General features: G+C 37.6%; 1 protein-coding gene and 1 long non-coding RNA gene across 2 annotated transcripts in view; one reads left to right on the plus strand and one right to left on the minus strand.

Annotated features, from left to right (window-relative positions):
- Positions 1 to 13223, minus strand: part of LOC147575470 (ankyrin repeat domain-containing protein 26-like) — a 32131-nt gene that overhangs the window by 1917 nt on the left and 16991 nt on the right. The window contains exons 4-6 of the mRNA XM_086682852.1: positions 6575 to 6865; positions 5818 to 6035; positions 4347 to 4575 (exon numbers count right to left, since the gene is read on the minus strand). Of these exons, the coding sequence (XP_086538978.1) occupies positions 4347 to 4575; positions 5818 to 6035; positions 6575 to 6865 (738 nt within the window). The remainder of the gene's footprint in view (positions 1 to 4346; positions 4576 to 5817; positions 6036 to 6574; positions 6866 to 13223) is intronic.
- Positions 859 to 2826, plus strand: LOC147575471 (uncharacterized). The gene is made up of 2 exons (XR_015242418.1): positions 859 to 2320; positions 2518 to 2826. It is a non-coding gene; the product is annotated as an uncharacterized LOC147575471 (long non-coding RNA).

The following is a 13223-nucleotide window of genomic DNA, read 5'->3' on the forward strand; positions in this document are numbered from 1 at the left end:
GTGTAGTTACCCTCTGTCACCATACAACAATACAATATTATTGATGATACTTCATATGCTGTATTCTTCATTCCTGTGACTTACCTATTTTATAACTGGAATTGGTACCTCTTCTTCCTCTTCACCTATTTTGTCCTTACTCTCTACCCACCTCCCCTCTACCAACCACCAATGGGTCCTCTGTAGTTATGATTCTGTTTGTTGACTTGTTTGGTTTTTTTATACTCCACATGTAAGTGAAATCAGATGCTATTTATTTGTCTTTCTCCGATTTATTTCACCTAGCATAATACCCTCTAGGTCTATCAGTGTTGTCACAAATGGCAAGATCTCATTCTTTTTGATAGCTGAGGTATATTTCATTGTATACATATTACACATCTTCTTTATCCATTCATCTATTGATGGATACTTAGGTTGCTTCCATATTTTGGTTATTGCAAACAATGTTTCAATAAACATAGGGATGCACACAACTTTTCAAATTAGTGTTTTCATTTTCTTTGGGTAAATACGCAGTAGTGGTATTAATGAATATCTATTTTTAAGTTTTTGAGGAACCATAACACTTTTTTGACAATAGCATTATATTCAGGCCTTATAAAATGAATGGGACAACATTGCTATACCAGACTTATAAAATTAATAACTCAATACCAGATGATGGGGGAAGGCTTTATTCAAACAATTTTATATTACTATTAATAATATCAATATAAAATATAAACCACGTTTTTTACATGACATGACTTAAGGAACTACCAAGGTAATGTTGCATCTTTTCCCCAAAAGCTCTTTTCCTAAATATTTACCTCTGTGACCTTTATGTTTATTTCTAGGTAAAAACTGTGTTTCTTTTTTTTTTTTTTTAATTTTTTTTTCAACGTTTATTTATTTTTGGGACAGAGAGAGACAGAGCATGAATGGGGGAGGGGCAGAGAGAGAGGGAGACACAGAATCGGAAACAGGCTCCAGGCTCTGAGCCATCAGCCCAGAGCCTGACGCGGGGCTCGAACTCCTGGACCGCGAGATCGTGACCTGGCTGAAGTCGGACGCTTAACCGACTGCGCCACCCAGGCGCCCCTAAAAACTGTGTTTCGATGGTGAAAATAGCTTTCAAGTCCATGAATGAGGACACATGTGTACTTTTATGTATACCTTTCCATTTATCAGAAATATAAGAGGGTGAGAAAATTATACACAGAAAAACTATATATCAGCAAATTTTAATTCAAAGAATACTTTTAAAGAATTTTTAATTAGAAGGATTTTCTCATTACTGTTAGCATTCAAATATGGCCCATAGAAATCTAAGGTTCGGTTGGGGACACCGCAGGATTGAGGGACAAGGAAGTCACAGCCATAGTCTCCATCTCCCCTTTAGTTAGGCAGCTCTACTTCTCTCTGTTTTACACAATACAGTTTAATGCAAAAAAAAATTACGTTCTATTCTTTGAAAAAAAATTATTTTGAAGGTATAAAAGTCACTAATTTAGTCAAAATCCCGAATTTTGCATAATAGACAAAAAGGGCTCAGAGAGAGTGTTCTTTGCCTGAGGTCATGAAACCAACTACATGCAGACCAGGAATACACTTCTGGTCTTACCAAGCCTAGAGTTCTATGCCAGTTACTTCCTCATAGTCAGGAAAAAGATGTATATTTTAAGTATAACTCAGAGAAAATGAATACATAAAACTTTGTCATGTGGCTCAATAATGTTTAGGTATGAGGCACACAATAGTTGCTGTCTAACTAAATTACAAATTTTAAAGTCATGAATAAAAATAAAGGAACAGAAATTATGTTAACTCCTTTTAGTAGCAGTCAATTTTTAAGCACAACTGTTTTAAACCACAGGACAGAGAACTTGAGAGAGAAAATCTTCAGGTGAAGCAAGCAAGCTGAAACTGAGGAAATTCTTCCTGAAAGAAAGATTTATTTCTTCCAAAGAAATTTGGTTTATCAAAATCAATCAACAAGTGAGTGAACCCATGGTGTGGTTATTTATAGCAAAATTTAAAACCCAACAGATTTCTCTTTCCCATCTAGCATGCTTCTGTCTAACCTCTCATCAGTTGGTATGTACAAAAGACACAATTCACTTTCTTTATAATTGAAATCCAGTCAGAAATAATAGGTGAACCTTCACTTCTCACATTTGGACTTCTCTCTCTCTCCCTCCCGACAGGAAGGGAGACTTACCTAACGGGTGAATTTGGGAGAAGGAGCTAAGCAGTGCTTATGTGTTTCTGAGTCTCCTCTTTGAAAAGATGTGCCTGCCCACAGTAACATGAATTTGGGCCTGCTCTCAGCTCTGTAGTGAGCACCCTGCCCCCAGGGTGGGTGTCAAGCATTTGTTTCCTCAATTTACAACTGTGTGGGGAAGTGCCCAATTTGGGAGGAAGCCCAGTGTGGCTAACATAACCTAAATCATATCCTCCAATTTGTTAGTGTGTATTAGTAATAAAGCTACTAAGTTTCTCTCCATCTCCCTGTCTCCTGTGTTCTGAATTTAGAAAGAGAAGAGCAGTGTTACTTGTCGCCTACCCAGTGTCACCTGTCACAGCTCCAAGAAAAATGACTAGACAACACTTACAGAAACATTCTCTTCTTCCTTGACTTCATAACTAATGTACATTGTTCAAAAGCAACGCCCACTCAAAAGAGAGAAAAAGTTGAAAGAAACCATTTTAGAAACAAACGTAGAAAGTCAGACAAACTGAGGACACAGAGGAATACCTTCCAAATGAAAGAACATGACAAAACCTAAGAAAAAAAAACTAACAAAACTAAGAAAAAAATCTAAGAAAAAAAAACAGAGATAAGTGATGTACCTCATAAAGAGTTCAAGGTAAAGGTCATAAAGATGCTCAGTGAACTTGGGAGGAGAATGAATGGATCCAGTGATAACATCAACAAAGAGATAGAAAATATAAAAAAGAACCAATCAGAGCTGAAGGATACAATAACAAAAATGACAAATACACTAGAGGGAATCAACAGCAGATAAGAAGATGCAGAAGAACAGATCAACAATTTTCAAGACAGGGTAGTAGAAATCATCCAAGCTGAAAAACAAAAAGAAAAAAGAACTTTAAAAATGAGACTAGGTTAAGGGACCTGTGGGACAACATCCAGTGTAATAATACTTGCATTCAAGGGGTTCCAGAAAAAGAAAAGAGAAACGGGCAAAGAACTCATTTGAAGAAATAAAAGCTTCATTTTAAAAATTCAAATATTTGCTTGATTGAGCTATTTATAAAATGCTCTACAATCGCTCAGCAAGATATTTTATAAAAATTGAAACAGAGGTGCTATGAGTCAAAAAAAAAAAAAAAAGGAAAAAGAAAAAAGAGTGCCATAAGTAAGAGAGCAATTAAAGATGTATTCTCATGTAAGAAAATAGCAAAAATTTAACTTAAAAGAGAAATTAACCTTTTTAGTGTTACAAGTTGATTTAATTCATAAAAAAGGACTTACCATGGGTTCTTTTTTTTGTTTAAAGTAGCCTCCATGCTTAGTGTAGAGCCCAATGCAGGACTTGGACTCATGACCCCTAGATCAAAACCTGAGCTAAGATCAATAGTTAGACCCTGAAATGACTGAGCCACCCAGGCACCCCCTTGGATTCTTTTAAATAGTAAACATTCATATGTCGTTAAGTGTTTGGAGGATGATCATTCACTGACATACAGTGGTGCAAAAACTGGATGATAGCAAAACCTTCAAATGTTTATGAACTACTGCCAACCGAAAATAAGTCCAAGCATCTAAGTGTACCTGTGGTCAACAGGCAATAACATTTACTTTCTAAAATCAAATTTAAATGAAAGCTTTTCAAGAAATTTAACATGGGTCAGTTTAGTTATATTTGTTGAATACAGTTAATACTAGGTGTCTCTTGTGGCACACCTGGGTGGCTCAGTTGTTTTCAGTGCCCAAATCTTGATTTTGATTCAGGTCATGATCTCATGGTTTTGAGACTGAGCCCCACATTCGGCTCAGTGCTGAGCATGAAACCTGCTTGGGATTCTCTTTCTCCCTCTCCTTTTGCCCCTCCCCTGCATGCACTCACTCATTCTCTCGCTAAAATAAAATAAAAATAAGTATCTCTTGGAAATGAGAGATCAAGAGACTAATCTATATCTATATCTATATATCTATATATATAGATATAAAGTTTATATATATATATAAAATTACCTCAGTTCTTTCTTAGCACATATAATTATGACTTTTACTTCGTATGTATTAGTTACTTAAGCAACTCAGAATTTCACCAAAATAAAAGCAACAATTATATCAGATATCTGAAACCCAAAGTAAAACAGATAATATAACTAACCTTCCACAAGGAAGTCTCCCAGTAGTCATATGACGGCCGTGGGTTTAAGGTAGGAATCACTAAGTTTCCTGTTGGAGTAAGGTTTCCATTGAGCACTAAATTATTTTCAAAATGTCCACAATAAAGTGTTTCCAGGCCTGGGCTCATAGTAAGAGTCCTGAGTGAAGTTTGATGCTGCTGTCTCTCTGCAAAAAGTTTTGTATTCCTCTTTGACAATCTCTCATTAGTCCTGTGAAGATTAAAAAACACAAATACATTTTCTTTTTCCCTAAATCATTCCTAAATTACTTACATCTTTTTAAGTTTCCATAATAGTAAATAGCATTTGCCATTGAACAGTGTTTTAACACTGAACATGTGACAGAGCACACCTACTATCTAAAATTATACTTTTAAAATTGTTCTAAAGAAATACTTATGTTTCCAGGGGGATCCCTAACTAACAATTCAAATTAGGGAAGGGAGAGAAGTGGCTATCAGTGATGTCCATGGCTTAACGAATAATACTTGCTGTCTTCTGGAATGGCTGTACTGACAACATCCTTCAGGATGCCAGTATATATACACACTTATATTTAGTAAACCTGTTTACAGATATAAAAATAAACCATCCCTCAAAGACATTTTCAAGCGTTTGCTTTCACCACTCTTGTACATTTCACTTACTATCTCAAAGAAACTGAGCATTTGACACCGAGGAATCACTGAGACCAACAATCTCTAGGGGAGATAGTGGATGGCAGACGTGTGATCAGAAAGAATTAAAACAGCTACAGAGGCAATTAGCTTATAACAGTTACCAAGGCACTGGAGGCAGAATCTGCCCTTTCTGTCTTCAGTCTTCCACATACCTCCCTCCCACCATGGTGCTCTTTTTAGCCACTTTGGGAACTATACTCCCCTTCAGCCCTGTGTGAGTCTTTCTGTATTTCACATGTATGCCATTATGTAAAGTAGAAAAACCATAAAGGATAGTTTGTCTCAAGGCCCACTCTAGTAATAATACCAAAGTTCACAATCAAGAGAATAAATGTACCAAGCTGCCAGGATGAGTAGTAGTAGGACTTGACCTTTTAGGTTAAAGATGTCATCTTCCAAAAACGAACTCATCGACATTTCTATTTAGGGTACTTCTGACAAGCAATTTTATAATAATATGCTTCTAAATGAGAACGCTTCAAACAATGCACTTAAAGACTAGCAGATCCGATCAATGGAAAATATACAGGGCGGGGGGTGTGGGTGGGGTGGGAGAAGAGGTCCTGTAAAACCAAAAGGAAGAGGAGGGATGCAAACTCTCCTGGACTAACATTTCAAAGGTAAGTTCACTTAGAAACATCATTTTCCAAAATTACACAATCTAGTTGGCTTTCACTTCCTACTCATCTCATGATCTTGGCTGCACAGAAATTATGCTTTAGAGGCAAATTAATAAGCTAAATTTCTTGTCTATGATTCTGTTTTGGCTTACCTGTACAGCTCATTTCTCAAGGACTTTGTAACTTTTAATTCTTCTAGGTAGAGTTGCCTGTAGGTTTCCAACTCTGTTTTAGTAGAATCTTCTTGAGACGTCTTCATTGTAGAGACCTGAGATTCCAGATCTTTAATTCTAAGTTCCATTTGATTTCTCGTTGAAGCATGAGCATTTTCTCTTACCTGGTCCATGTTTTCTTGAGCTGCTGCTTGTGCCTAAAGCAAATTAACAGGATAGTTTTAAAATAGCTATAATCTGAATAATTAATTATACCTGTTTCCTTTAGTTCTGAGTCAATGATTCAGAGAGCAATTTTAAATGAAAAAAAAAAAAGCCCAAGTGTAAAATATTTATCATCAATGTCAACTGAATTAAATATGATTTATAAAATTAAAGTTCAATCATTCTTGTATTAGTATTCACGCAATCTGATAATTCAAATAATAGAATCAATGACAAAATTTTAAAAGTCAACAATAAACTTAAGAATAATCCAAGTAGAGTGCAATTTTTAAAACATAAGTTTTCTTTTCCTCTTCATAGTGAGAGTAGTTGTTTAAATCATCATTTTTTCTTATCCTCTCGATTTAGTAGGAACAATGATGAAAACTGAAATCTTTAAAGGGAGAAACAAATGCCTCCAGAAATCTACAAATTTCCATAAAGCAAGTAGAGGAAACCCGTACAATACATCTATCCAAAATGTAATTTGCAGTGAAATGAACGAAAGCACATTACAGATCAATCAATTAACCTGTAAAAACAGGTTGACTTCTTGTAATTTTTGTACTATGTCCAGTCGTGCTCTTTCTTCAATCTCCCATTTATACTGTTCCACTTGACTGCGTTCTACCATATTCATTTCCATAAATTGTTTCAATTTTACTACTTCTCGTTGTAACTTCTTGTTATTGCTCTCTAGTTTTTCACGTTCTTCTTTGAAAGCTTTCATTGATAATAACTCTTGTTGAAGAACTTGATTTTTTGCATCCAGGTGTAGACATTTTGAAGATGTAGTTTCCAGTTCTGTTGTAAGGACATCAGCCTGCATGAATAAAACACTATAGTTTGGAAGTGGAGTGAAAAGAGTCTAACTCAAAACTATGATCAAATTTTTTTTTCAGATTTTAAGTAATCTCTAAGCCCAGTGTGAGGCTTGAACTCACAATCTCAAGATCAAGAGTAACTGAGCCAGCCAGGCACTCAAAATTTTAAATAAACTCATTTGCAATAAAATGTTACCTGTCTTAGAATGTGGAACCTTAAACAACTCAGAAAATCAAGAGCAAACTTAAAGCCATCAGGTGTTACTGAAATAGATCTTTGCTATCATTGTCTTTACTACACAACATTTGCACTTGATTCTATACTTTTATTTTTCTATCATTCTTTCATATCTTTCTTTCATAAAATAAGTCCCCTCTTAGGAGAAAGTCTCTTAGCCCTTCCCCCATCTTAACACTCCATCATTTTTAAAGAAGTTTTAGCAATATCGTATTGACTTATGTTTGCCCGCGTCCAAAAATACGTCCCAAGATAAGACTCTGAAAATAAGACTCTAATTCGTGAATCTATAGGTAATGATTCTAATGCCACAGCCTTTTTCTGAGCTGCAAATGTTTTAATGCTAATTTGAACTGCATTCCCAGGAGAAATGATTCTCCAGGTTAAGAAATCACATCTCCCAGTATAAAACTTTAATTGGATAATCCACATATTTTTTGAGGCAAAATAAAAACTTATTTCAATACTGTTATCTTGTAATCCTTTGTTACTTTCTAGAAAATAAGAGATCATACTAAACAACAACAACAACCACAACAACAAAACTGGCTGGGGTTTCAGTGATGCTGAGTTGGAAAGGTCTTCCATCCATTATATATGATTGGTAAGGCAAGGTGAGTGGATGTGGTCGTTTTATAAATTTGTTGATACTTCTGTGAAAATCCCTCCCCTTAAATATATGCTAGCTTCAGTAACTGGTTTCTAGTGAACAGAATATGCAGAACTGCTGTGATTTTTAAGGCCAGCTTGGAAAATGTGATACAGCTTCCATCTGACTTTCTTTCTCTAGGGAAGCTCACCCTTAGAACCCAGCCACCACGTTGTGAGGAATCCCAGGCTACCTAGTGAGTCTTCATGTAGATACTCCAGCTGAGACTAGCCAACGTCCTAGCCAAAGGCCAGCTTCAACAGCCAAACACGTGCATGAACAAGCCTTTAGATGATTCTAGTCTCCAGCTTCCAGTTATGCCAGCTGATGCCAAATGAAGAAGAAATGAGTTGCCCTACTCTGCTTTGCCTAAACTAAAGATTGGTGAACAAGATAAATGCTGTTTTGAACTACTAGGCTTTGAGGTGGCTTATTATGCAGCAGTAAATTACTACCACAGATACTGATACTAAAACCGGTGTGCTGCTATTGAAAAAAACCTAAAACTAAACTTCCTTTGAACCAGGAGGTAGGTGGAACCTGGAAAGATGTAGAAAAGCATAAGAATGAGACCCAAACAGGGCCTCCACAAGACTCTTAGTGGAAGCCTGATGGCCTGTGAAGAGGCTGACAGCAAGGGTTTCTAAGCAAGTGAAGAAAATGACACTGGAGGAAAGGGAAGTCATGCTACAAAATACCTGAAAGTAAAACGGATAGGAAAGAGAAACTAAAGAAAGACTATGCAACTGAAAGGAATCAGGACTTACTGGGTTCAAGTGTCTGTTTCTCATTTACAGCCTCTCTACATGTGGAACTGGCAAATAATGCCAACATGAAGAAATGGCTTTTGGGTTACGAGAAAATCCAGGTGCTACCAGGAAAACAGAAAGATTTAAGGTATGCCTCCAATTTCTTTAGGGATCTTAAGACTATAAGATTTTTTTTTTAAAGTAGGTTCCACACCCGACATGGGGCTTAAACTCAGCACCCAGAGATCAAGTGTCACATGCTCTCCCAACTGAGCCAGCCAGGAGCCCCAAGAGTAGACGAATTTTAAAGGCATTGTCATATAAGAGCTTCACAGGAAACCTGAAGTGAAAAGCTGATCTCAAAAGGACTTGGGAGGGTCGCTTTGCTACAACACGGCATGAAATCCAGTACTATTTATAGAAAACTAAAAAAGGTAAGAGATTTATAGTAGCAAACATACTATTTGCTAGCTTGGACTACAAGAGAGCAAATCGTGCAAAAGGAAAAGAGGCCTTTGGGTCTTAGAAGTCCCACAGGGTGGAAGCAGGATGAAAAAACAGCTGCAAATACAGGTCATTCCTTATGAAAAGGAAGGAACCAAGAACTCAAAGAGTAAAGAAAGGGAAGAGACATGGAGAAAGTATTCCCGTGGTTAGGACTAAATCCTATCTTAAGAACTGACAGCATGCATCAGGCTATATTTCAAAACTCTTACAGACTAGGGTGCTTCCCATCTTCTTTTTCTGAATGGGAGAGTCTTCAGCAGTTGACTAGAATGTTGCATTTGTGACTGGTAAATAACTGTCTCTTTCGTTCTCAAGTCCTCATATTGAGAACACTTGCACTCAAGGGGTTATACTTTAGATACCATAACCCAGGCAGCTTATCCCCACTGCACCTGATTAAGATGGTAAGATCTTGGACTCAAGCCCTGAACCTGATGCCATGATAACTGAGACTTGCAGGAGGTATTGGAGGGGGAGGGGAGTGAATGTATTGTTCAGGTGGGAGGAATACAAACATTTGTGGCCAGTGGGGAAATTATACTGCTTTTTAAAGGTGTCCATAGGTTTCAAATATTAATTCCATAAAAAAAAGACCATGGAACAACCTTAGTGGCTTGCTCCTAATGAACAGAATATGTGAATATGATGCTGTGTGTATTCCAAGCCTAGGTGACAAAAGGCGATACAGATTCTGCCTTGCTCTGTATCTCAGGCTGCTTACTTGGAATCTAGCTCCCCATCTAGTGAGGAAGTCTAGGCCACAAAGAGGGTCTAGGTGTGTCAGTTTAAGTGTTTTTGCTGCCTCCCGAACTGAAGTCCCAGGCAACAGCCAGCATCAACAACCAGACGTTAGTGAACAAGTCTTCAAGTGGATCCAGCCCCAAACCTTTCAGTTGCCCCACCTGAAGCTGAGCGGGCAGACACTAGCCGTCCTGGCCATGCTTTTCCTAACAGATTTGTGAACAAAAGAAATCTAACCTTTGGGGAGTTCGTTAAGAAAGAAACAAAAATGATAATGGAACAGTGGATGAAAAAAAAAAGAGATAAGACACATAAACTTGTATAGGAGAAGTTGGTCTCCATTAAAGTAGGATGTAATAAATGTTAAGATTAATTTATTAACAACCAACAGTGCTAATGAGAAGAAGCAGATAACTAGAAGCAAGATCTAAGAAGTTTTTCTCTCAGTTTTTCCCCAGTTAGGATCATATTAGCTGTTCATTTTCCATATATGGCCTTTATTATGTCGAGGTATGGTTCCTCTAAGCCTACTTTGTTGAGGTGTGCTGCTCTTCAAAACATCCATCATGACCATATGATCTTGTCAATCGATGCAGAAAAGGCCTTTGACAAAATTCAGCACCCTTTCTTAATAAAAACCCTTGAGAAAGTCGGAACATACTTAAAGATCATAAAAGCCATTTATGACAAGCCCACAGCTAACATCGTCCTCAATGGGGAAAAACTGAGAGCTTTTTCCCTGAGATCAGGAACACGACAGGGATGCCCACTCTCACCGCTGGTGTTTGATATAGTGTTGGAAGTTCTAGCATCAGCAATCGGACAACAAAAGGAAATCAAAGGCATCAAAATTGGCAAAGATGAAGTCAAGCTTTCACTTTTTGCAGGTGACATGATACTATACATGGAAAATCCGATAGACTCCACCAAAAGTCTGCTAGAACTGATACAGGAATTTAGCAAAGTTGCAGGGTACAAAATCAATGTACAGAAATCAGTTGCATTCTTATACACTAACAATGAAGCAACAGAAAGACAAATAAAGAAACTGATGCCATTCACAATTGCGCCAAGAGGCATAAAATACCTAGGGATAAATCTAACCAAAGATGTAAAAGATCTGTATGCTGAAAACTATAGAAAGCTTATGAAGGTAATTGAAGAAGATATAAAGAAATGGAAAGACATTCCTGCTCATGGATTGGAAGAGTAAATATTGACAAAATGTCAATACTACCCGAAGCTATCTACACATTCAATGCGATCCCAATCAAAATCGCACCAGCATTCTTCTCGAAACTAGAACAAGCAATCCTAAAATTCATATGAAACCACAAAAGGCCCCGAATAGCCAAAGTCATTTTGAAGAAGAAGACCAAAGCAGGAGGCATCACAATCCCAGACTTTAGCCTCTACTACAAAGCTGTCATCATCAAGACAGCATGGTATTGGCACAAAAACAGACACATAGACCAATGGAATAGAATAGAAACCCCAGAACTAGACCCACAAACATATGGCCAACTCATCTTTGACAAAGCAGGAAAGAACATCCAATGGAAAAAAGACAGTCTCTTTAACAAATGGTGCTGGGAGAACTGGACAGCAACATGCAGAAGGTTGAAACTAGACCACTTTCTCACACCATTCACAAAAATGAACTCAAAATGGATAAAGGACCTGAATGTGAGACAGGAAACCATCAAAACCTTAGAGGAGAAAGCAGGAAAAGACCTCTCTGACCTCAGCCGTAGCAATCTCTTACTCGACACATCCCCAAAGGCAAGGGAATTAAAAGCAAAAGTGAAGTACTGGGACTTTATGAAGATAAAAAGCTTCTGCACAGCAAAGGAAACAACCAACAAAACTAAAAGGCAACCAACGGAATGGGAAAAGATATTTGCAAATGACATATCGGACAAAGGGCTAGTATCCAAAATCTATAAAGAGCTCACCAAACTCCACACCCGAAAATCAAATAACCCAGTGAAGAAATGAGCAGAAAACATGAATAGACACTTCTCTCAAGAAGACATCCAGATGGCCAACAGGCACATGAAAAGGTGGTCAATGTCGCTCCTTATCAGGGAAATACAAATCAAAACCACACTCAGATATCACCTCACGCCAGTCAGAGTGGCCAAAATGAACAAATCAGGAGACTATAGATGCTGGATAGGATGTGGAGAAACGGGAAGCCTCTTGCACTGTTGGTGGGAATGCAAATTGGTGCAGCCGCTCTGGAAAGCAGTGTGGAGGTTCCTCAGAAAATTAAAAATAGACCTACCCTATGACCCAGCAATAGCACTGCTAGGAATTTACCCAAGGGATACAGGAGTACTGATGCATAGGGGCACTTGTACCCCAATGTTTATAGCAGCACTCTCAACAATAGCCAAATTATGGGAAGAGCCTAAATGTCCATCAACTGATGAATGGATAAAGAAATTGTGGTTTATATACACAATGGAGTACACAGGGCAATGAGAAAGAACGAAATATGGCCCTTTGTGGCAACGTGGATGGAACTGGAGAGTGTGATGCTGAGTGAAATAAGCCATACAGAGAAAGACAGATACCATATGTGTTCACTCTTATGTGGATCCTGAGAAACTTGACAGAAACCCATGGGGGAGGGGAAGGAAAAATTAAAAAAAAAAGAGGTTAGACTGGGAGAGAGCCAAACATGAGACACTCTTAAAAACTGAGAACAAACTGAGGGTTGATGGGGGGTGGGAGGAAGGGGAGGGTGGGTGATGGGTATTGGGGAGGGCACCTTTTGGGATGAGCACTGGGTGTTGTATGGAAACCATTTTGACAATAAATTTCATATATTGAAAAAAAAATAAAATAAAAATAAATAAATAAAATTAAAAAAAATCCATCATGAATGGATGTTATAGTTTGTTATAGTTTGTCAAATTCTTTTTCTGCATCTATTGGAATGATATGATTTTATGCTTTTTTGAAAATTAATATGAGGTATCACATTCATTGATTTGCAAATATTGAACCTCCCCTGCACACCAGGGATAAATCCCATTTGGTTATAGTGAACGATTTTTTTAAATGTTTATTTATTTTTGAGAAAGAGCACAAGCAAGGGAGGGACAGAGAGAGAGGGAAACACAGAATCTGAAATAGGCTCCAGGGTCCAAGCTGTCAACAGAGCCTGAAACTGGGCTCAAACCGAAGGGCCTTGAGATCATAACCTGAGCTGAAGTTGGCTGCTTACCTGACGAAGCCACCCAGCTGCCCCTGCTCCTGGTGAATGATTTTTTAATGTACTGTTGGATTCAGTTTGCTTATTTTCTTGAAGAATTTTGCATGTTCATCAGAGATGCTGGCCTGTAATTCTCTTTGTGGTGTCTTTATCTGGTTTTGGTATCAGGGTAAAGCTGGCATAGAATGAATTTGGAAATTTCCCTTCCTTTTATGTTTTTCTGGAACAATTTGAAAAGGACAGGTTAAAC

This window comes from Puma concolor, chromosome D3, assembly GCF_028749965.1.
Source record: "Puma concolor isolate L17-30 chromosome D3, mPumCon1.1.hap2, whole genome shotgun sequence".
NCBI lineage: Eukaryota > Metazoa > Chordata > Mammalia > Carnivora > Felidae > Puma > Puma concolor.